Source organism: Eptesicus fuscus, chromosome 6 (assembly GCF_027574615.1).
Source record: "Eptesicus fuscus isolate TK198812 chromosome 6, DD_ASM_mEF_20220401, whole genome shotgun sequence".
Taxonomy (NCBI): Eukaryota; Metazoa; Chordata; class Mammalia; order Chiroptera; family Vespertilionidae; genus Eptesicus; species Eptesicus fuscus.
In genome coordinates, this window is record NC_072478.1 from 41,046,724 (window position 1) to 41,072,879 (window position 26,156).

A 26,156-nucleotide genomic window follows, 5' to 3' on the forward strand; every position below is an offset into this window, starting at 1 on the left:
ATGCTTATGGGAATGTAGGACAAAATTGTGTCCAGTAGGCATCGATAGTATCTCTATTGATTTTTATTTTAAAGTGTCATCCTTAGCTAGCAATATCTTTTCAAATATATTGCCTATACAGCTCTTCATGGACACTGGAACAGATTCAATGGCTTAACAATGGTTAACATTAATGCCTGAGCATCACCCTTTTTATGTTTACCTCTAGGGGTTGAGTTGTTCTCGGGCATCAAGACTCCTTTTCCCAAGTGATTACTTATCAAAATCTATGAGGATGCTTAATTAATCCCTGACCTAGTTTTCCAAACCTTGTTATTCCTTCAAGCAATGGGAGGATACATCAGTACAGATGTAGCAGTGAATGAATGAATTCAACAGTTGATCTTTGGATATAAATGTGTCCTTCCGATCTACTCTATCTGGTCAAAGCCTGGTTTTAACCAGTTATTGTCACAGAAAATTAGTTTCTTATTCTGGGTATGGTTTTTGTTCACAGGGACCACCTTCCTAAACTTATATTCTATATTTATAAGAGAATAAATACTTAGTCATTTATATATGAGTTGTTTGTTAGAGCAGAATGTTATAAACAATACAAAAGCATAGACATATGAAGGGCTAACTAAATGATGGTAATATTTACACAAAGATATATTAGGCATTATATATTTTGAACAAACATTAATACAATTCTAAAGTGCTCTTAATAAATGTTACACAAAAAAACCTGTATATAAAGTTGAATATACAATGTTATTTCAATATATTAAAACGTATGTGAAGAAAATCTTTATTGTTAGTAGCCCATTGTTGTAGGATATTTTGATTCATTTGTATTGTTGTATTTCCCAATAACTCTGATCAGTAGTCCTCAAAAAGGTGATGTTTTTCCCTCTGAGGAGACATTGGCAGTACTTGGTGACATTTCTCTTTGTCACACCTTTAGGGAGGTTGCTACTGGTATCTCCTGGCTAGGGGCTAGGGTTGCTGCTAAACAGCCTGCAGTGAACAGGAGAGTCACTCCCCCAATACATCAAATATCTGGCCCAAGTATCATTAAAGCCAAGTTTGAGAGACTGTGCTCTACGTTAAATATGCATTTGATTTAAAATTAGGAAAAATCGAGCATTAAAACCACAAGGAAAGAGTTTAAGTAATAGGATACAAAAATCAAATTTTGTTATGTAGATTATTTTTTAAGTTAACAAATATTTTGTTAAGTATAAGAAATTGGCGAAGGCATAATATTGCCTTTGTAATATTGCTGCTGTAACTCACTGGTGTAAGCTTTTGGACAAGAGTGACAGGAATTCAACTTTGCCTGTTGGAATACTCAGGCTTAGTTTCAGTCATGGGAACCTGCACTTCTCCAATTGAGGGCATTTCTTGCAGTTGTTTTTTAAATCCCTCCTTGGCTTATTTTGGATCTAAATTAAAGCCTGAGAACAACCAATATTCACACGAAGCTTTTGACGCAAAAGATTTGCGCTTGAATGAACACTTACGTGAACACACTTTTATCTCGCATCCTGGCAAAATTCCCAAGAAATAATGAGGTGAAACCATCTTCACACACACACACACACACACACACACACACACACACACACACACACACAAAGTCTAGTGATATGAGGACACAAAGAAAAATATCTAAAAATAGCTGATAGGCTAACTATTTTGCTTTTTTTTTTTTTAATACTGTATCAGATCCCCACAATGGCCATACTTTGAGATTGCCCTTGACATAGCCAAAAGAACCTGGCTCATGTTTATATTATGATTATAGATTTTTATAACTGTGGTCCCAGACTAACTCAATGTGATTATGCTATTCTGAAGGAAGTTAAATTAAAAGTGGTTGAGGATGGATTTTACCATAACATTATATGTACATACACTTAATTTCTGCTAATCTGTAAAGATCTTGAGTATTTCAAACACTATGTGTTGTGTCAAACATGTTGCTTTCATGTTATCAGTGTTATTAGTGTCTGTTCCACACCTATTCCCTCTTCTAGATCTGTCTTATTTACATGGATGGTGTCACCATTGCAATAAAGACTTACCCACATCTTTTTGGATGATGCCCCTGGTAGCTGTACCACTTCAGAATAGTCTGAGGTGATAGCAGAAACACTTGCCTTGTTGCATTAAATGCTGCAGTCATAAATGTAGGCCTTAAAAATGCTCATTACATCTAACATTTGGCATTTCACAAATGTTATGAGGAGTCTCTGACTCTTTCTAAGAAAACTAAAAGACCTTGTCAGCAGTGATAAGAGCATGTCTAATGATGCAGTGGCCCAAAGATATTGAGGAAGATGAATCTTACCCTTGTGATGAGCAAGTATGCTTTAGCCTCTCCTTTATGCCAGATGTTGTGCTGCTAGTTTACATTTTGTATAACAAATACCCCAGCAACCTTACCAGATAGGTAGGTATTATTTTCCAGCTTTATTCACAGGGTTCTGGGGTTTAGGTCATCAGCTTTTCTAAAGTTGTGCAGCTAGTAAAAAGTAAAGCCAGCCTTAAAATACCAATTTTCCTGTCTCCAGGTTCATCACTCCTGTGCTCATTGTCCAGCTTGTAGTTATATTTCAGGAAAGCTCAAATCCCTCTTCCTGCAGGAAATGAATAAATAGTCATCATCCCCGAACAGTGAGATGTAATCAAAAGAAGAAAATATTTTAAATGAGTGTGATATGATCCAAGCTAAACTTTAGAGACTTTGAGTGGAATCTTTTAATTTAAAACCTTAGTTGTCCAAGAATTCTATTATGCTAAAATGATGTTTAAAAGAGATTTTAAAAAGAGACTGAACAATCAATGTTTATTTAAATACCCAGTGGTGTTATCCTCCTTTAATCTACTCCTGGATAATTTTGCAGAATAGAACCTATTATTGTGGATTGCCCCTCTCTTTTTTTATAAGAACGTTTTTATTATATTATACTAGAGGCCCAGTGCACGAATTCGTGCATTAGTGGGGTTCCTCTGCCTGGCCTGCAGAATTGGGTCAAAATTGGCTCTCTGACATCCCCCAAGGGGTCCCAGATTGCAAGAGGACATAGGCCAGGCTGAGGGTCCCCACTGGTGCACGATCAGGGCTGGGAGGGACCAGGGGAAGGCTCCAGGGCATGTCCGGCCCATCTTGCTCAGTCCTGATCAGCTGGACCCCAGCAGCAAGCTAATCTACCTGTTGGAGAGTCTGCCCCCTGGTAGTCAGTGCACATCATAGTGACTGGTTGACCAGTTGACTATCTTCCCCCTGATGGTCAGTGCATGTCATTGCGAGCAGTTGAGCAGCCTTAGAATATCATTAGCATATTATGCATTGATTGGTTGAACAGCCAACTAGATGACTGGACATTTAACATATTAGACTTTTATTACATAGGATTATATTATATTATATTTATATTGTTGACAGTATTACTGATGTCCCCCATTTTCTTCCCTTTGCCTCCTTCCACCAGCCCCAGGCATTCACTACACTATTGTCTATGTCCATTGACTATGCATATAAGATCTTTGGTTAATCTCTTTATTTGAAGTTGGTGAGGTGGGAATGCAGAAGGTGGTAAATGATTAGTCACAATAAAGAAAACATTTTGTAGCAATTGACAATTTTTGAATAAATAAAATTGAGAAATGTATTTATTTCCATAATTAAAATATGCCACATTTTCCTCTCTGTTCATTGGAAGGTACTAGCGAAGAGCTTAGGAAGGAGACTCAAAGACTCTCCTTGGCCATTCTGCATTTCCTGTCTTCTGTGTTTCCAATGGATTGACTTTGTGTGTCCAAAAGTATTGAGCTAGGGAATGTTTCATTACGGAGCTTCGCAATGTGCTTTTTCTTACTATGGGGAAAATAGCTTATTCATTGAAGCAGTGAAATCTGTTCTACTTAACATAAAAGGTGATATGTATGAAGTATGTATGTGTACAAGACTTTTAGGGTATAAAAACCATTAATAAAGTAAAGTTACTCAGTTTGTCTTTACTCTTTGTAAATTTTTTTCACTATACTTTACCCCACATCTGTGATGTATGGTTATATTTACACACTGGATAGTAAACATATAGTAATGATTTTTTCATATAAAAGATTTAAACTTTAGGCAAGATTGAATTAGGTGTGCATTTTTAAAGCTTCCAATTGCATTTTGATTAACTCCTTAGTTAATCAATTAATAAGTGACTGATTTACATAAAGTATATTTACACCTTATAGTCTAGTGGAAAATCACTTGGTATTTTTCCTGCCATATTAATGGTTCCATTTACCATTATAAAGTTATGTAATTGGACACTGGCAAGATACTTTTATAGCTTATTAGATCAGGGTAATTATCTGCATGTTATATTGCATGCTGAATTGCAATTGAAAGTATTGCATTATGATATTTAAGTAAAGTGGCAAACCAAAATAGTTAAATTGTGAGAGTAACCATAGACATGCAATGAAAAATGAACACATTGCAAGATATTTCTATAACATGTAAATAATGTGTTCCATTTTGATAACTTTGTTTTTCTCTTGTTCTTTTTATTTTTTTATTTCTTTATAATTTGCTGCTTGCCATTACAGGAAGTGGAGGTTTGTATTCAGCTTCTGTATTTTCTATTTCATTTTAGATTTTATATGACTCTTTCCATTGTAATAACTCATATCCACTCAATTTACATTATTTTCCCCTTAGGATGATTATTTCCGAACTTGGAGTCCAGGAAAGGCCTTTGATCAGGGTAAGAATCTAATTATTTTAAAATATAAAATCTTTACATGTCTATAATCACTGTTTTGAACATGATATTAACTGTCTGGTTAGATTTTAAGAGCTTAGATGAATGAAAAAACTGCAATCATTGCTTTCATTTCAGAATAATGTAGTTAAAATATATTTATTAGATAACATGATTATGTCAGGATGACTCTTATTATTAGATGCAGATCTTAGGTTACAATTTAGGCTTCTGAGCTATACCATGCCCACTTTTTGTGATATAAGTCACTTTCTCCAATTTTGAATATAGTCTCAAGTACAGTCACTAGGAAATAGACATATTTGTGTAAAAATTCAAAACAAATGGCTTTGGTGTCTCTTTCTCAGTTAATAAAAACTTTTATTTAAGCAGAGCTGTCTGGTAAGTAGACTCAGCTAGGTCTTAGGCCCAAATGGAAAAGTCTTACATATAATTGGGGTTTCCCCATACCGCTGTACACACAGTGTGTAGCTCTGGTTTGCTTACTTGAGAAGTAAAAGCAGGGCATTATGCATGGGGAAGGAAGTACTTCTACCTGTACAATGAGAATGAAAACACCAAACTCAGTGCAACGATTATGATATAAATTATTAAACAGATTTGTTTACTGAATTGTACAAATATTAAAACTAGAGACTTTCCTTTTTAAAGTTTGAAACAAAAGAAATTTCTACTTTATAAAGCCTAAAGTAAACTTACAAAAGATATTACTCCATAAAGTAGTATCACTTAAAAATAGAAATAATTTTTAAGAAGGAACCATAATGTGTTATTAAAGGAAGCTTAGGTTATGCCTGGGAACTTCTGATTATATATTTATATATTTTGAATGAATGCTTCAACAGCCAGTCTCTCTAAGAGGGAACTAACCTGGGTGGACCTAGACAGGAACTGTTGTCCACATTGATATTAATCTGCAATAGGGAAAAGTCACTCATATCCCAAACCCCTCTTTCATATTAGCTTATTTCTTCTGTACTTCATGTGGCCACCTTGTTTGTGGAGTATGCATTTAAAATTTGCAAAAAAAATAATTTTGATTTGCTTACTAATAAGTCAAGTGAAATGAACCAAAAGGCAAGCCATGAAAAAATAATGACATGCATACAGAGATATATTTGCAAGCTTTCTTGGGAAATGAATTTTTATGATGGAATTATAAACCTTGAAAAATTAGAGTTATGTACGAAATGGATATTAACACTTAAATTTGCCATATGCAGTGCATCCAATTACAATAAAGATGCTGTGTGTGTGTGTGTGTGTGTGTGTGTGGTGATGTGTTGAACAATGATTTATCTCTCACTAAAAAAGTAAAAAATAAAAAAAGATTGCTATAGGGAAGCTTCCAAAACCTTATGTACCTTAAAACAGATTTACTTTAATTTTCAAAGAGGTTTTCAGCCTACTAACTTGTCAAAAAACATCGTATTTATGAGACAAAGAAAAAGATCATGACATGATAATAGCTGATATTTATTGAGTGTCATGTATTGAGTCACTATTCTAAGTATTCAATATATTAGTTCATTTAATCTTCAAAGTAACCACTACCAGATGATGTGGAAGGTGAGGCACTGAAGGAAGTTAAAGCTCCTGTCCAGGGTCATAGTCCTACAATGTGACAGTCTGGATTTGGGTCCAGGCAATCTGACCCCTGAACCCCATTTCCTAATTACTATGTGGTACTGTTCCTTATATTATAGCTTTAAAATAAAATAATGACATACTAACAGAATTTTAAAGTTTATGCTTTAAAAATAAATATTTACTTGAATGAACTTTAGAAATAGAGCTGGATGCTTTGTTTCTCTGTTTTAGACAATATTTTGTATACTATCAGACCCTGGGTTTTGATTAATGGAACATGTGTTGTTGGTAAATATACATAAGAAAGTATTATATAGAAAAAGTTCATTTGAGATACATGTATTTGTTTTTGGCTTTGAGTAATATTAACTAACCCATTGGTAGACCATACTGAGGGGTAAGGAAAAACATCCTTTTCCCATTCAATTCTGAATAAGATAAGAGTTCATCATTTGGAAAGAATAGATGTGAGATGTTGACTTCTAATGTTTGTTGTTTTTCCTGATGATATACTCTTCTGTTAAGTATTATTTTCAAAATCTAATTGAGCTGTTGAACATAAAATAGAAGACTTTTATGAATGTTTATAATTTTTATATTCTGTTTTTCATTGGTTTATGAACAGCATAGCTCATCAATATAAGTTGATTTTTCACTTTCTTTTTTGGAAATTTGTATATTTCCTGAAAAGAATGAGAAAAAATTAGCTTAGCATTGCATTTTTTCAAAGTATCAACTATTTTTTTTATTGTCTAAAGTTTTACATATGTCTTCTTTTTCCCCGATTGACCCCCCCAGCCATTCCCACCCCCTAGGGCAAGCCCCCACCGTGCCAGTGTCTGTGTCCATTGGTTATGCCAATATGCATGCATACAAGTCCTTTGGTTGACTTCTCACCCCCTGCATCTCCCCTGCCATTTATCTCTGGATCTATTTTTGTTCATCAGTTTATGTTAATAATTATATCTCACATGTGAGTGAGATCTAGCATTATATTTTTATGCTTATATTTATGCCATTTTTAACCATATTTATTATAACATCTACTTCCACCTCTATAGGGTGCTTCACAAAATATGCAGAAAGTAAAGTACCATTAATGAGCATGTAAATTAACATTTCAAAATATAAATGGCATCATTTTTCAGCCTATAATTCCTCGGTACATATATGCATAAACATAGACACATATACATACAACACACATAAACTTATACATAATTACACATCTACAAACACATTTGCACCTGTAAATTTGCTTCTAGGTAAAGTTAACTAATTGTTCATACATATCTTATCTACCTTTTGGGTTAACTGTCACAGATTTTCCATCTCACATAATTTTTTTTCTTTAATCAGAACATTTCCACTTGGCTTGTTTAAAAAAAATAAAGACTTTGGTAAAATATAATGGCTTCAAATGAATTTAAGTAAAACTATTTTGGTGATAATAAATCTGCATTAAAATAAAAGAAAACATACTGATGTGCTAAATAAATTGCTTTGGTTATCTCCACTGGAAATTTCTCTGCCATTACTTCTCTTCATTAGTGTAGCTAATCATGACTTGACACAATAGAAATGGACTGAAAAATAGTTTTAATGAGGACATGCATCTTTTTGAATATGGCATAAATATTCTATGTTTATGATGACAAAGGAAAGAAGAAATGCATGGATAAAGTAAAGAAGTAGCACGATAAACATTTTAATGAATGCTTTTGGATAGATATGCTGTAGCTTTAAAACTTTTCTGTTTACTTCTTTTCTCTTTGCTTCCTTAACCCTACATTGTTTTTTGGGTCACATATTAATTTAGGTGTGTAAGTGATAAATTACTGGAATTTTTAGCAGTATTTTCTGACAGTTGTTTAGAGTCTCTGCTTATATTGAAGTACTATATCTACAAGGATCACCTTTTATTCAAAAGTGTTTTTTTCCCTGCACAATTTGATATCTAGGTGCCCTGAAGTGAGAGCAAAATGTGCTTTCTATCATTCCCTAATTTTACTCTCCAAACAAGTTTGGAGTTTCTCCACTTGGTATCTACCATGGCATTGAATTAGAATCAATAGACTAATAACAGAGAAAGGGAATTTAAATAGATCCAGAGATTTCAGGACAAATTGATGTGTTTCACCTGCTTGTGCAGATTTCTGGGGATATGGAATTAGGGGCAAAAGGTGTAGCTGTGACTTAGATCAGCACTCTTCTGTCATTTCACAGCTGGTTTTTTTAAAAGATGTTTTTATTGATTTCAGAGAGAGGAAAGGAGAGGGAGAGAGAGATAGAAACATCAGTGATGAGAAAGAGCTATTGATCAGCTGCTCACTGTATGCCCCACACTGGGGATCCAGCCTGCAACTCATGAAATGTGCCCTGACTAGAAATCCAATCTTGACCTCCTGGTTCATGGGCTGATACTCAACCACTGCACCACACTGTCCAGGCACAGCTGTTTCTACATGTGTTAATTTGCTAAGTCCAGAGCTCTCTGGGAACAGCAGCTAATTTGGTTACATTTAATTCAACAAAAAATCCTAAAGTTATGTGTGTTGGGGACCATTTTTAAATTCCAACTGCTCAAAATCCAGTCAAGAAAGATATACATGTGAATAGCTAATCTTATGTCTAGATGAGCAAGAATTGGAGGGAGGTGAAAAAGAAAGACACTGCTCTCTGAAAGGCCAGTCATATGCTTAGCCATATGTATATACCTATTGTTTCTGTCTTTTCAGGATCAGTTCTTAGAGTTCTTATCTAATTCTCTCAATTCTTCCTATCCATTTGCAAAACTTGTCACATATACTAACAGATGCCCCATTTGCAATAAATCTCTGGCTACTAAAGGAGAGGTGTTGATATTTCTTCTGGAGCCTTTATTCCCTTCGGTGAACAGAGCTGCTATATTATTATGGCTGTACTTATTTCTGAATTTGAAAAAGACTAGCATTTGAGAAATGCACCCCAAGTATCTTTTCCTTTTTAAAATGCATTACGAAACTTCTTTTTATATTTATTTATTTTTAAATCTTTATCATTGAAAGTATTGCACATGTCCCCTTTTTTCTTCCATTGACCCCTTATAGCCAGCCCCATCCCCCTCCAGGCCTCCACCACTCTATTGTCTGTGTCCATGGGTTATGCATATATGCATTCAAGGCCTTTGGTTGATCTCTTCCAACTCACCCACCCTCCCATGCCTTCCCTCTGAGATTCCACAGTCTAAAGGCACTGCATAAATGGATTATACAATGTAGGTATTAACTCTCTCACAGATGCTTTTAATTTTCACTTGTTTACATATGCTTAGATGGTATTTATTGACAATAGTCTGAAACAATAGATAGGTCTGATCCAAGCTTCACAATAGAGGCATGGTAGTACCATAATGCTGCTTTGTTTAAAAGCTTGGAGCTTTTTGGCATTTTTCTAGTGGAAAAATTGGTGTTCCCAGAATTGAAATTCAGTGGGGATAATATACAAAGATGATTATGTGATTATAGTATTTTATAAAAATGCAAATTCTGAACCATTATTTGATCTGAATCACTATTTGATATACTCAAAATAATTGATTTTGGTTTTTTGTATCATTTTGAAATAATTCCTTGTTAGCTGAGAGCTATGCCAATTTACATCATACACTTTATATCATTTATTTGGGCAAACTTGGCTTCTAGAAGCCTCTGTAAAACTGCAAAGACATATTCAACCTAGAATCAGTCCCAAAGTACATGTTCCTTTGCTCTGTGTCAGATTTAGTACATAAGAACTACATAGGGCTTCTACATGAGAAATGTATTTCAGCTTCCTATATAATTCTAATTTACTTATACAATAATACTATTCCATTTGTTTTACACCATAATCTTTAATATATAGAAATCAAGAATATTAAATTTGTTTTGTTCTTGGTCAAATACTGCTTTTTTTCCTTCATAGATAATAAAGGTTGTATAAAGGAAGGTCTGTGTTTTTAATTTAGAAAATAAAATCTAGATAAATAATACTTAATTTTGTTTTTATCCCAGTAGCCTACATAGGTATGCAAAAAGGCAAATTATATTTATTTCTCTTTAATGACCTTGTGTGTTACTGAATTGTCAATCAAATTTATAGAGCAAGACATTGATAAAATATAATTCAAAGGTGTTGAGATATTTAAAAAATAGTATTCTTATCTCAAACCTTGTTAGTCTAACATAGTAATAAATATTGTGAAGGTTGAAACATCAGTAGATACAGATAGGAAGTAATATTTTTGGCAGGAATCCTCCACTGGCTAAAGGAGTGATTTTCCTGCCTCATCATGGGATTACAAAGCACTCATTTAAAAATACAGTTGCCTAGGCCTTGTCTCTAAACATTTTGACTTAAGTTAGCTGGGTCAGATGTGTGTGCGTGCGTGCGTGTGTGTGTATGTGTGTGTGTGTGTGTGTGTGCATGTTTAATAAAAATTGTTAAGTATACACCATATATATAACAAAATTTATTATTTTAACCATTTTTAAGTATGTAGTTTAGTGGTATTACATACATTTACATTTTTGTGCAAACATCACCTACATTCATCTCCAGAACTCTTTCATTTTCTCAAACTGAAACTATACTCATTAAACAATAACTCCCTCTTCCCTTCTCCCAACCCTTGGCAACCACCATGCTACTTTCTGTCTCTATCAATTGGAATAGTCTGCATTTCTCATATAAGTGGAATTGTACACATTTGTGACTGGCTTCTTTCACTTACCATTATGTGCTCAAGTTTCATCTATGTTGTTAAATGTGTCTGAATTGCCTTCCCACTTTAGGCTGGATGATACTTTATTTATGTATATACCTCATTTTGTGTATCCATTTATCCACTGATGAACCATAGGTTGCTTCCACACTTTGTTGTGAAAATGCAGCTTTGAACATTGGTATACAAATATCTCTCTGAATCTCTTCTTTCTGTTCTTTGAGTTCACACCTGAAATTAGGAGTTGCTAGATCACATAACAATTCTGTTTTTGAGGAGCCACCATGTTATTCTCCAGAGTGGTTCCATCATTTTGCAGTCCTGCCAGCAGTGTAGAAAGGTTCCAGTTTTGTTAGAGCCTAACCAACATTTGTTATTTTGAGCTTTTAAAAAGTAATATCCATCCTGATGGGTGTAAATGTGTTTGAGTTTTAAACTCTACATTTGTTTATTTTATGCAGATATAGTTGAGAATCACCAGGCACAAGCAATGGCTTATCAAAATAATTCATTTCAGTTCTGTTCTACAGTACTAAGAAGATGTTTGTTAAGCTGGTTATTCTTTTGTAGGCAACCAAATGTGTCAGGGAATTTTTATTTTATTTTAATTTCAGAGAGGGAGAGAGAGAGAGATAGAAACATCAGTGATGAGAGAGAATCATTAATCAGCTGCCTCCTGCACACCCCACACTAGGGATTGAGCCCACAACCTGGGCATGTGCCCTGACCTCCAGGTTCTTAGGTTGATGCTCAACCACTGAGTCACACCAGTTGGGCTGTTGGGGAATTTTTAAAAATGTATTCACCTTTTCAGATCCAGTGCCAGAAGGAGGTGTAAAGGGGGTTTCAGAGTGGATTGTGGGCACCAACAAAACAAAAGATAAAGTCCTTGTTCCCATTGAACAAGCACTTCCTATGTGTCAGGTGTTATATATAAGACAGTCATTGTACTAACCTTAAGAATTAAATATATTCTTTAATTTATGAAGGACTAAAGCTAAGAGATGTTGATAAAAGTAACAATGCTAGTAGGGGTTGTAGCTAGGTTTGAAATCTTGCAGTAGTGGATTTTGAAGACCATTTTCTCTCTTACTATGTGATACTACTTTAGATTCAACTCACATATATGCATAGTTTTTATCTCTTTCTCACCTCAGACATACATCTTTTTCATTAAAAAATATTGTAGGAATGATACAGGAATATAGGTGGCTAAAGGGCCAATCATCAGATACACATTGGATTATATTTAGAATTGCTCCAGTACTAAAGAAGGAGATGTTTGTAACTTGCATTCTAATTTTTAGAGTATAGGGATATATATTTCAAACTCACTTATATAATTGTTATATAGTAAGTGCAAGGGTTATTATTATTCCATCACTTGGGAATAACTTAAGATATGAAACTGTTTCAAGGATGTATGACAGCTTCTGTCGGCTTTCTTGGAAATTAATTTTTATGGAACTATCCTGACCAGAATTCTCACCCCATTTCCTTATATGCAAAGGAGAGAAAATAATACATGTGTTTCTTGAACATTAGCAGTGAAGTTTAGAGGTCACTTGGTCTGATCACTAATATAATTAAGGAACTTTTACCTATTTAATGTCTCTGATGTCCAGCTTTGAATTAGACTCTCTATGTAAATATGCCATTCTATCCTCACATAGCACTTACTAGTATTATCTGAAAACTACTTATTTTAAAAAAAATATATATATTTTATTGATTTCACAGAGGAAAGGAGAAGGAGAGATAGAAACATCAATTATGAGAGATAATTGATCAGTTGCCTACCTTTTGCACTCGGATGTCGAGTGTGACTCGACACCATTAGCATCGGTAGTAGCTCGTATGTCGAATTGTATTGAATGTATCAATAATTTGAAATATAAAAAAATCCAAATAAATAAGTTTGTATGAAAAGAAACTCCAGTTTTTTATTCTACTGCCGCGCTTTGTAAAATCTGGGGTATTTAAAAAATTAAATCCTGAGTAGAATAAAGGAATCGAGAAAAAGCAAGCGAGTGCAAAGGGCTAATGCACACCCCCTACTGGCGATGGAGCCGCAACCAGGCATGTGCCCTTGACCGGAATTGAACCCGGAACCCTTTAGTCCACAGGCCAATCAATGCTCTATCCACTGAGCCAAACCAGCTAGGGCAGAAAACTGCTTCTTTAACTATAATTTATTTCATTCTCTCCAATTTTTGTCCTTATATACTTATTCTAGAATGAATAAATTCATTCTTCTACATGAAAATGAATTGAAGAATTAAAAGTATTTTATATGGTACTCATTTTAGAAGCTCTTAATTATTTTTAAAATGAATGGAGGTTTTTGATCAGAATACTCTGATAATGATCAAAGAGGATGGGAGGCCATGGCCACAGTCTCTTCTAGTTCTAACATTTCACAAATGTTTTTCTAGATTGGTAATTTGCTATTTAGTCCTAGATTTTTTTTTCTTTTATTTCTTCACTGCATATGTCTTGATAGTTAATTTTTTTTCATTTTTATTGAATTTATTGGGGTGACATTGGTTAACAAAATTATACAGGTTTCAAGTGCACAGTTCTACAACACATCATCTGTACACTGTATTGTGTGTTCACTGTCCTGAGTGAAGTCTCCCATCACCATTTATCCCCCCTAGTCTGTGCTTTTAAAAGTGTTGCATGAGAAGCTGAAATAAATGATTGGTAGGCAGGATAGTTGGGTATATTTATTTGAATGTGCCATGTAGTCATGAGTTTGAATCACACCTATGTTCATACAGGCAAAATTACCTTATGCAAGTAATTTAACAATACTAGAGTTCTTTTCCCTTTGATAAAATATGAATAAAGTTCTAATTCACAGGGTTGTGAAATTAAATAAATGTATGTAAGACCTATACACACAAAATATGTCAAGTGATGTTTTTTCCTTCTCTTTCTCTTATATTTCTTCTGAAAAAAATCCACAACTTTAAGTAACTTTTACTACTTTTATTCATAAAGACATATTTTTGTTCTGATATAAATTTTTTCCATCTTTCCAATATTTTTAAAAAATATATTTTTATTGATTTTAGAGAAAGAAGAATGGAGAGGGAAAGAGAGAGAGAAAAAGAGAGCGAGAGAGAGGGAGAGAGAAAGAGGGAGGAAGGAAGTAAGAAAGGAAGGGAGGGAGGGAGGGAGGGAGGGAGGGAGGGAGGGAGGGAGGGAGGGAGAGGGGAGAAGAAAGAAAGGAAGGAAGGAAGGAAGGAAGGAAGGAAGGAAGGAAGGAAGGAAGGAAGGAAGGAAGGAAGGAAAGAAAGAAAGAAAGAAAGAAAGAAAGAAAGAAAGAAAGAAAGAAAGAAAGAAAGAAAGAAAGAAAGAAGAAAGAAAGAAAGAAAGAAAGAAAGAAAGGAGGTAACATCAATAGCCTGCAGCCCAGGCATGTGCCCTGACTTGACTGGAATTGAACTGGTGACCTTTCAGTGCAGAGGATGACACTAAACCAATTGAACCACACTGACCAGAGCTATCCAATATTTTAATAGCCATGGTGGTCATGGACATTATTATGCTCAATATTCTGGCACAATAATTATTTTGAGATTTTATATGAAAAATTATCTTCCTTGACAAATTTAGAGAAATTGGTAATGCTCAAGACATTGGATAGAACAAAATGTTACTTGATTATATTAAGAAGGATATATTACAATTTTATAATTGACACAATGAAATGTATTAGTCTTCTACATAGCACAGTATGGTATGCTAAAATAGAATACCAGTCTTGGAGGTAATAAGCCAGGCTTTGTTTTCTAGCATTTTCAATTGTTAATATGAAACTCAATTCTCTCTAACTGAAAAGACAGACTTTTTAAAATAATAATATTAGGACTCCCTATTATAATTACTTTTCTTTTAAATAATCTGACAGAAAAAAAATTTTTGAGTGGTGGTGGTATTAAAAAGATTTATCAATGTTTCACCTGTAATGCCTTGATATTTCTCTTTTTAAATCAAATAAGAAAGCTTGAACATAAAGATATTCCTTTATTTATGAGTCTGTCTTTATTTTGCTTGGTAGTTCAGTTTGTTTATTAAATCCCACATGAGTCATAGATAGTGAGTAAGCAGACAGCTCTGGATGGTGGGAGTGGGAATTTGGGAAGGTGGAGGGATTGAGCAAAATAATAAAAGAAAGAGAGAGAACTCATGGACATGGACAACAGTCCAGTGATTGTGGGGGTGGAGATAGAGATGGATGAGGTCATAGCAGGAATAAATGGTGATGGGAAAATAAATAAAACAGTGCTTTAAGCAAGGTTCAGTAGGATGTTCTGTTTTGTTTTGTTTTTTAATAGATCTTTTGGCCCTGGCCAATTTTCTCAGTGGTTAGAACATGGGCCCAGGAACTAAAGGGTCATGGGTTCGATTCCCAATCAAGGGCATGTACCTCAGTTACAGGTTTCCATGTGTGGGAGACAGCCAATCAATGTGCCTCTCTCACATTGATGTTTCTTCTCATTCTCTTCCTGTCCTCCCTCCCTTCTGCCCTCTCTATAAATCAATGGAGGAAATATCCTTGGTAAGAATTAAAAAGAAAAATAGACCTTTTATTTTTAGTTTACAGCAAAATTGAATAGAAGTTACAGAGAGTTTCCATATTCCCTCTTTCTCCACATATGCATAGTCTCCCTCATTATCAGCATTCCCCAACAGAATGGTACATCCTATATAATAAAAGGTTAATATGCAAATCGACCAAACAGCGGAATGACCGGTCGCTATGATGCACACTGACCACCAGGGGGAAGATGCTTAATGCAGGAGTTTCCCCCTGGTGGTCAGTGTGATCCCACAGGGGAGTGCCTCTCAGCCAGAAACCAGGCTTATGGCTGGTGAGCGCAGCTGTAGTGGTGGGAGCCTCTCCCTCCTCCCCAGCAGCACTAAGGACCCCTTGGGGGGTGTCCGCCTGCTGGCTTAGGCCCACTTCCTTCAGGGAGCGGGCCTAAGCCAGCAGGCAGACGTTCCCTGAGGAGTCCGGACTGTGAGAGGGCACAGGCCAGACTGAGAGAACACCCCCCCGCCCCCCGAGCACGAATGTCATGCATCGAGCCTCTAGTTTGTTATAATGGATGAACCTACACTGACACATCATAACCACCCAAAGTCCACAGTATACAATATGGTTTATTCTTAGCGTTGTACCTTCTATAGCAGCACATCAAACTCAAAGGCTCACGTGGGCCAAATAAACAAGGTTTATTTGGGCCACAAAAAAAACAAAAGCTTCAATTTTCATAGAAACATAGGTTTATTTCCATAGAGACATGCTGAATACAAAGGGCTGAAATAAATGAGTAATTGTTAACATAAAATAATAGAACATCTTAATAAAAATTAATATTTTTTCTTTAACATTAACTTACCAGACACTGAATAACTGCACAAATTAATAAGCGTAATGCAAATAAACCTATTTTTCTTATTCTCCGAAAGCAAAATATTTCCTATTGCGCACACCAAACAAGTGAGTTCAAGACTAATGAGGTGGCAATATTTGCTAAAATATCCACTGCTAGTATTATGGAGAGAAATGGTGCACCTGCCCATATGGCGCATAAGGGAAACAAATGCAACACGGTTATAGTAATCAGTTATTAGTGAATGTTGTCGTTCGTTATTAATAATTATGTATAACAGGATATTATAAAAATTAAGTTATGAAATTTACATACCGTTATATTGACTGGGCCACAAAAATATTTGTGGCGGGCCACAAGTTTGACATGCTTGTTCTACAGGTTTGGACAAATGTATAATAACATGTCTTTGTCATTGTGGTATCATATGGAGTATTCTCACTGCCCTAAAAATCCTCTGCTCTGCCTATCCCTCCTCCTTTCCCCTAACCCATGGCAACCACTGATGTTTTTATTGTGTCCCATTACTGCCTTTTCCAGAATGTCATACAGTTGGACTCAAACAGTGTACAGACTTTTCAGACTGGCTCCTTTCACTTAATAATGTGAATTTAAGGTTCCTCCATTTCATTTCAAGACTTGATAGCTCATTTCATTTTAGCCCTGAATGATATTCCATTATCTGGATGCACCACAGCACTAGTATTTCCACTCACCTACTGAAGAACATCTTGGTTGCTCCCAAGTTTTGATGATTCTGTGTAAAGCTGCTATAAACATCCATGTGCAGGTTTTTGTGTGGGCCTAAGTGTTCAGCCCCTTTGGGTAAATACCCAGAAGTGCGATTGCTGGATGATATGGAAAGAGTATGTTTAATTTTGCAAGAAAATATCAAACTATCTTTCAAAGTGGCTATGCCATTTTGCATTTCCAACAGCAATTAATGAGAATTCCTGTTGTTCCACATCCTCACACCACTTTGCATAACGTATTTGCCCCTTGATATTTTGACCTGTAACCCTTATAAAGCATCTGTAAATAAACTTGGTCAATTACTCTTTGTATTTTTTCTAGAAATTCTGTTCCCATATTCAGAACCACTTGATTATTTTTGACGATATAATGTATTATTTTAATCTTAACGATTTATAGTTTTACATTATGGAAGGTCATTTAAGTATGGATAATAGTAATATGGAACGCTGGCCGGTTTGGCTCAGTGGTTAGAGTGTTGGCCTATGGACTGAAGGGTCACCAGTTCCATTTCCAGTCAAGGGCAGGTACCTCCATTGCAGGTTCTATCCCCAGCCCAATAGGGGGTAAGAGCGGGAGGCAACCAACTGATGTGACTCTGTCATGTCATGTTTTTCTCTCTCCCTCCTACTTCCTTCCTTTCCACTTGCTCTAAAATATCAATGAAAAAATTTCCTCTGTGAGGGTTAAAAAAAACAAAGTTATATGGATTACTTTTCTTCCCATGTACTAAGTAGACCTATTGGTAAATTGAGGTATTTGAATCAGGCCACTTATAAAACTTAACTGTGGAATATTTTATGTACAAACTAGAGGCCCAATGCACGAAATTCATGCAAGAGTCTTAGTCCCCACTGCCGCCGCCACAGCTGCCTCTACCTCAGCCCCTGCTGCCACAGCTTTGTCGGGAAGGTCATCTGGAAGGACATCTGGTCTAATTAGCATATTATCCTTTTATTATTATAGATGTGGTAGCCCATACCCTACACACTGCATCAGCAAATTGTGCTGGGATCCTGGACTTTCTGCTTTTCCCAAACTCTTCAACATATGTATGCATCTGACCCAGACCTATTTCTAACTGATGTTAAAAAAGTTGTTTCATGATTTCTCATTCTATTTCCTGTTTTTGTTCTCTTAATTCAGTGTTCTATAAGCAGCGGTTACATTGCATTATCTGTTACTTGGAATATTTATTACTACATTTGACATGTCTAAGTAAAAGGCCGAATACAAGTCTAATGAGCAAAAGAATGGAGTTTTTACTATGCTTTTGTCTCACTCAAATACAAGCAGATGAGCTTGTGCGTTTTATGCAGTGTTATTAAGGGAGTTATGTTTAACTACATGTAAATTATAATTTTCATTGACCCTTTATTGACAGTACTTTGACTTCTTTATACAGCATTTTCTGAGCATTTTAACAAGAATTATTTCATTTGACCCTCACACATAGAAAAATCTTTCAAAAATTTTAAGTGGAGTAAGACTGTTGCTAATTCTGGGAATAATTTGGGTTTTGATTTGCTCAGGTGACACAAATACTGATAAAGGCAATTGAGATTAGAATTCAGATCTTCTAGATACTAGTCCTGTTGCCTTCCAAGATATTATGTAGTCTCTGTTAATTTATTAGTAATTTTATAATAATGGTTTGATAGCAAAACAACATACATTTTTAGTTTATTTTGTTAGGGCATAATTTTCATGAGTCTAAACAGTTAACAAGAATAGTTGTCAAAGCTGTTGCACATCTACTGTCTACCATGAGCATTTAGTTATTATTCCACTCAATTATCACATCAACTCCTACTTTTATTGCTTTTACTTTGCTCCCATGTTTGTTTGTTTGGGAATTATTATTGCTCCCATTACAAAAAGCAGTAAAACTGTTATTCAGTGAGGGGAAAATAATTATCCCCCCCCCCCCCTGCCCCCCACCCGCCTTGATCCTAGAGCTTATTTGGAATAAGAAACAGAGTTTATATCTATCTCATTTCATTCCTAATTCTGAGGCTCCTCCACACGCATGTCCTTTGAGTCATGACCTAGGCCAGCATTTAGGCCAGGGGACCTGACTGTATCCATGATCATTCATTGCAATTTTAAGTCAGAATTCATGAGGAAACTGCCCTTGACATTAGAGAAAAGACTGATTTCTTCTCACTCACAGTAACTTTGTACAGATCATTTAATCAAATTCTTTGGGTTCCTAATTTCTGACCTCTAAAATTAGGAGGTGGCAAAGAATGATTTCCAAGTTTTAGCCTTTAAGTTTTATCTTTCCAGTGCTCTGCAAGATCTCTGGATCACATGTTAAAGGTTAAATCTCTGAATATAAATGTTGACATTATAACGCTTAATTCTGCCAATAATTTTCATTCCTGTCATTTTTTAAAAGGCAGTAATTTGTCACTGGAAAGATGCATTTAATTTTCAAGAAAAATTTTCAAATGTCATATTTTAGAAAAACATTTGGGGAAATATTTGTTAGCAATGTTATCAAATTTATTTTAAAACACTTTATCATCATATATATTGCTGGCCAAATCTTACTTAATAAGTATTATGTCTGTAATATTTTGCAGTTTTCTCCTTATAATTGGAAGCTAACAAAAAATTATATTATTAGAAGAATGGGACGTGCTATCCCCAAATTCACAGTCACTTAATAATTAAGGGGCTTGCCCAAATATATTAAGCAATTATGTCACTATTTATATTAAGCTGCACATCTAGAACTAGCACTCATGTCATTAATCATGTAGTACTGTGTCTTGCTGTTATACTGTGCTCCAAAGTTATCACCTATAATTTTAATCATCATTGTAAAAATGAGCTAATTATTGCCGTGCTGCAGTGGGGTGGGTTGTATTTCCAGTTAAGGCCAGAACATTTAGAAATTAAAACAAATTTGAAAGCAAGATAGGCAGCAACATGTTTAAAATTTCATAGTGACCTTTAATGTAAGGTAAGAGGCAGCATAACTTTAGGAAAATGTGGTGGGCTTGAGAATTAGTACTGGGCTTTAGTCTGAGCTGTACTAATGGTTAGCTCTGCAACCTTGGAAATCGTAATTAACCTAAAGCCAAAGGTAATTTTTGCAGATGAACATATAACTTAAGCCCTGAAAGCTTCTAAGAGATAGTTAATAAAGAGGTAGGGGAAGAGGAGAGGCTGGAAAACTCAGAGGCTGTCATTTAGGCTCAAGGCATTTTAAGTATTCAACATGGTGTATATAGACTGTTCACATATTTTTAAAAATGTTTTTCAAACATTTAAACTATGTGTAAAATCTTGTATTCTAAAATGTTAAGAATTCCTATCAAAAAAAGAACATACAGATGTTCACTTCTCACATTTCGAAACTAATTATATACTACACCATGTAACTTTTGAGCATATTTTTAGTCAATGGAGACAGGAACTTATGCATAAAATGTTATCCCTTCCTCATTTTATTCATTTATTTATTTTAAAATATATTTTATTAATTTCAGAGAGGAAGGGAGAGGGAGAGAGAGATAGAAACATCAATGATGAGAGAGTATCATCAATCAGTTGCCTCCTGCACGCCCCACACTGAGGATCAAGCCCGCAACCCAGGCATGTGCCCTGACTGGGAATTGAACTGTGTCCTCCTGGTTCATACGTCAATACTCAACCACTGAGCTACACAGGCTGGGCTCCCTTGCTCATTTTAAATTGAAAATGTTAGGAAGGAAATAAGTACAGTCACATAAAATCTTCTAAGTGTTATTTCTAGAAATAACCTTTTTGTGTTAATGAGATTCTAATGATTAGATTTTAAGTCATTTGTAAAGTAAGGGTCAATGTCCTGTGTTGAATTGTTTCCTCCCAAAAGAAAGGTTGATGTCCTAACCCCCAGTGCTTCTCTCTGTGACCCTATTTGAAGTAGGGTCTTTGTAAATATAATCAAGTTAAGATGAGGTCGTACTGGTTTAGGACGAGCCATAATCCAATATGGCTGGCATCCTTTCAAGAAGACGGGAGAGAGGCAGACATACAAGGAGAATGCCCAGTGGTGACAGAGGCAGAGATTGGAGTTTGGCTGTCACAAACCAAGGAACCTCTGAAGCTACTAGAAGCTGGGAAAGAGACATGGATTAGATTCTCACTCTGAGTTGCCAAGAAGGAACAAATACTGCCATTGCCTTCAAGCCTCCAGAAATGTGAGAGAATAAGTTTCTGTTTTTGTAAGCCACCTGGTTTGTGGGACTTAGTCATGGCAGCCCTAGGAAACCAGGACAATCATATTAAAATAATATTTAAATAACTCGTATAATTACTACACGTATTCTCTTGCATAAACAGACATATCTTCCTTTGATCGAAATATTAAAAATAGTATATGTGAGTTATAACTTTCAATACATGAATTTTTGACTTTATAACATTTTATGTGTGTGTTGGATAAATGTTCCTACTTATATGCAACATCTATTTTGCTGCTGATTTTCTGTTGGGAAAACAATTCCCACTCTTACCCTTAGACTATATACGTCCATAGGTTGATGCCACCGCCAAACCAGGGAGCAGTTAAGTGACCTACAACTAACCCAGTAGAGCCTCCCTGCTCCCTTTTCTCAGCAACTAGTTTAAGGGTGAGAATATGACTACACCAGGCCACAGATTCTGGGATGTGCAGCACAATTAGTGGGCAGAGAAGCTACCTTTTTGCAGGTGTACCTATGCAATATCACGGAAGTTTGGAGATAATCAGAGACACCTTGGCAAGAGTGCCAAACACTGGAGTGCGGTGTTATAGGATGAAGCAAGTAGAACTCAGTCCTGACATACACTTCAAGTCTCGTGTTCAGCCTCATCTCAAATGCCTGTATTCATAGATTTCCCTAACTTTTCTTTCTTTGGTTAAGCCAGTTTATTTACTTATGTACTTATGTATTTATTTATTTATTTGTAATTGAATGTATTGGGGTGACATTGGTTCACAAAACCATACAGGTTTTAAATGTACAACTCAATAAAACATCATCTGAGCACTGTGTCATGTGACCATTGCCTCAAGCATTCCCATTCCCCATCCCCCTTTACCCACATAGCTCCACGTAGCTCCAAACCCCCTTTTCTTTGGCCATCACCACACTTTTGTCTGTGTCTGTGTGCTATGCATATATGTGTTTTGTCTAATCCCTTCACCTTCTTTCATCCAGTCCCCTCCACTGACATCTGTCAGTCTGTTCCAACTATGGCTAAGCCAGCTTTAATCAATTTCTCTCATACCCAACTGAAAGTGTCCCAACTATATAGAAAATTGAGTTCTAAGATATCCTAAAGTGTGTAATTGGCTGAGCTGTGGTGGAGGCCAGGGTACAGAGGATTCCCAGTTCATGTATAGGAAGCTGTCATCCCAGGGTTCATTATAGGAATGCTGTGGCTATTCTGTGGCCTGTGGTCAGTCTATTGAAGGTATATGTCTTTTTTTTAAAATTTCCATATGTTTATAACATATAACCACATTTTCTGGAAAGCTTTACTTGCTATTTCTGTGACTGGTATTGTCATTGTATCAGTAGGTGAAAAAAAAGTTGTTGGTTTTTTTTCCCCAAGGACCTGAAAAGCCTTTGACCTTATAAACTAAAAATTCACTTTATGTAATTAAATTGGGAGAGACATTCAGGAAAAGATTTAGTTTAACTAAGTTATGTCAAATTAAATAGTTGGTATGAACCGGGGTTTCTTCCAAGGTCAAAGCCACTTCCTCTTAATAAGCTAGTTGTCCTAGGTGGCTCGTTAATCCACAGCAGCTTCTTTGTCTCTTTCCCTGGCCCCTCAGTGGAGAGTTAGCGTCTCCTGGGCTCTTTTGCTGGAGCAGGAGAAACACTGAAAGCAGCGAACTACTCTGGGCAGTCACCTTAAAGACGCTTTGGGATATTAAAAACAAAAAAATCTTGAACGTTGGGGAGTGTTACTTAAAATCTTTGATCTGGATAATTTAGATAAACCAGAAGCAAATGTCTTTACTTTCTCCCCTATTTTGAGGAACAGAGCTAAGCAGCCACAGTCTCCAATTACACGCTCAACAATCTCTTCTTTTAGTAATGCATAATTTATGAACCTAAGTTTTAGGCCTGTGCTACCACTTGATAATGTCCAAACTCTTTCAGGCAGTAAGAAGAAAATAAGGACCTAGATCAAAAAACCTCACCTAGGGAGAAACTAACATTCCATGTAATGCCCGAGACGGAACTTACTAAATACTAAAGCAAGATGAACCTCTAGCAATGCTCTGGTTATTGCCACAACAGAATATCAAGGCTCCAACCCCTCTGGCCCATCTAATTTTTTAAAAATGTAAAACCATAAAAATCTAGATAGGGGCTTAATCACAAGAAACAACAACAGCCTGTAATTATTGGAATCGAGAGTCTAGGTCAGTGGTCGGCAATCTCATTAGTCAACAGAGCGGCAAACCGCGGCTTGTGAGCCGCAGTTTGCCCACCACTGATCTAGAACATCATACGTTTTCATTAGAATACAGAGTAATCTGAATAATATGTGACTTTGTGTCTTTCCAAAGCCATGTTTGTACTAGTATTTTTAGTGTAGTGGAATATACTTGGCAGAGAAGTATATTTAAATTGCATTTAAAAGCAAATGCAATTAAGAGTTGGTCATTCTATTTAAGGAGTTTATATGTCAAAGGATAGTATGTTTTAAAGGCATTAGCTTTTTTACCACATATTTTTTTAAATTTTATTTTATTGTTTAAAGTATTATAAATAATAGTACATATATCTCCTTTTTTTCCCCATTGACCTTCCCCCAGCTCCCTCTACCCCCTGGCACATGCCCTCATCCCCCCAGCCCCCAGTGTCTTGTGTCCATTGGTTGTGCTTATATGCATGCATACAAGTCCTTCGGTTGATCTCTTCTCCCCCCGCCCCCGCCCCAACACTCCCCAGCCTTCCCACTGTAATTTGACAGTCTGTTCGATGCTGTCTGACTCTGTATCTATCTTTTTATTCATCAGGTTATAATGTTCTTTATTATCCATAAATGAGTGAGATCATGTGGTATTTTTCACATCTTTTATTTGAAAAACCACTAAATAACAGTCTAAATTCATCCCAAATAACTCTGTCAGCAAGAATATATTCAAGTGTTTTTTGTTTGTTTGTTTGTTTTTTCTCACCTTGCTTACAGTAGGACTGGAAGGCATTTCTAATTGAAGCTGTGACTCTGCATTAGACTGCAGTGTGGATTTAAATAAAGAAATGAGGTCAAGGAAGATAAGTGACATACTTGTACAAGAGGAAACTCTCAAACTTTGGGTGTTTTCTGCTTAATTTAGAAAAGAGAAGAAAAGTGGATAAAGGCCATTGTGAAGCCAGATAATAAGTTCTATATATTCAGGGATATACATTGTAACATAGCATAAAGTACATATACTAAATAGAACTCAAAGAGTTGAGACAATTTCTGTGTCTTATTAGGAATGTCATCCATCAGTGGATAACCACATCATTAGGAAGATTGTGATTTTTGGGGAGGTCAAGATATATTAAATGGTCTTTCATAAAAATTAAAAATGTGAAGGTGAAAAACAGGATTATCTCATTGATAGGTGCCTTTAGCAAAAGCTCAATACAATGTTTATCTTTAATGATATTTAAGCTGTGGTGAAGTATTTAATTCAGGTCTAGCCTCTGAGGGGTGGGGGTCAGTGGAGGGTATTCAGGTAAGATGGCTTGGCACAGATTTCCCTACATAGAATGATGCGGTTGCAAAAATCAGGAAAAATAAATATTTGCAGAACTCCTGATAGTAGCCACCTAAGATAGCAGATTTTATCCTGCTATTGTATTAATGTTCAATCACAGGGCATCTAATCTTCTGGGGTGAGAATGAAGATTTGGCTAAATTTGGGCAGGTCTAGTTCTAAAGCCAGAATTCTAGGAAAAGTCTCATAGCAAGGATTGTGACAGGAAAAGAAGAAGGAAAAATAATTACCAGGACTAAATAAATTACAGACTGGGTTTCAGGCTTAGAGAGCAGTCTGACATGACATGAGAGACACATAATCAGAGGTGGACTTGCCCAAGGAGTTGTGCATTGCTAATCTACCCAGAAGTGTATAACTGGAGTTCGTCAATTTCCTTCTGCCTAAGGAAAGTGTGACCTATAAGGACTTCTGCTAAGCTAGCAGGTGGGATTTCTATTTCATACCCAAGGAGATAACACTGAGTGGCCAGATTATTATGATCTCTGAATGCATAATAATCTGGCCACTCAGCGTGTGTGTGTGTGTGTGTGTGTGTGTGTGTGTGTATATATATATATATATATATATATATATATACATATATATATATATATATACATATATATATATATATATATATATATATATATATATATATATAGTAGGCCCAGTGCATGAATTCGTGCATGGGTGGAGTCCAGCCAGCCTGGCCAGGGGGAGGGGACATGGGCGGTTGGCTGGCCTGCCTGCTGGTCGAATTCCTGGTAGAGGGGACGATTTGTATATTAGCCTTTTATTATATAGGATATACACTGAGTGGCCGGATTATTATGTGTTCAGAGATCATAATAATCTGGCCACTCAGTGTATATGTTTTTCATAATCACTTACATTATTTAATCTTCTTATCAACACACTTATTCCTGCCCCACTCTCTAACATACAAATATAGATGACATCTTATGTAACCATATAGAAATAATGAAAGTCATAAAGCACAAATCAAGCAAGCAAAAAGGTAATAACACATTAGGTCCTTGAGGTAGTAACAGTCTATAGAAGAAATGGTATTTATTTATTTATTTTTTTGTTCTTTTGACCTTTATCCCCAAGACTTTACTCCTGTTTGTGTTTTCTTTCTA

At 35.7% G+C, this 26,156-nt stretch overlaps 1 protein-coding gene across 1 annotated transcript in view; it reads left to right on the plus strand.

Moving 5' to 3' along the window:
• Window positions 1-26,156, plus strand: part of SPOCK3 (SPARC (osteonectin), cwcv and kazal like domains proteoglycan 3) — a 356,111-nt gene that overhangs the window by 137,164 nt on the left and 192,791 nt on the right. Inside the window, exon 3 of the mRNA XM_008144652.3 lies at window positions 4,709-4,754. Coding sequence (XP_008142874.1) covers window positions 4,709-4,754 — 46 coding nt within the window. The remainder of the gene's footprint in view (window positions 1-4,708; window positions 4,755-26,156) is intronic.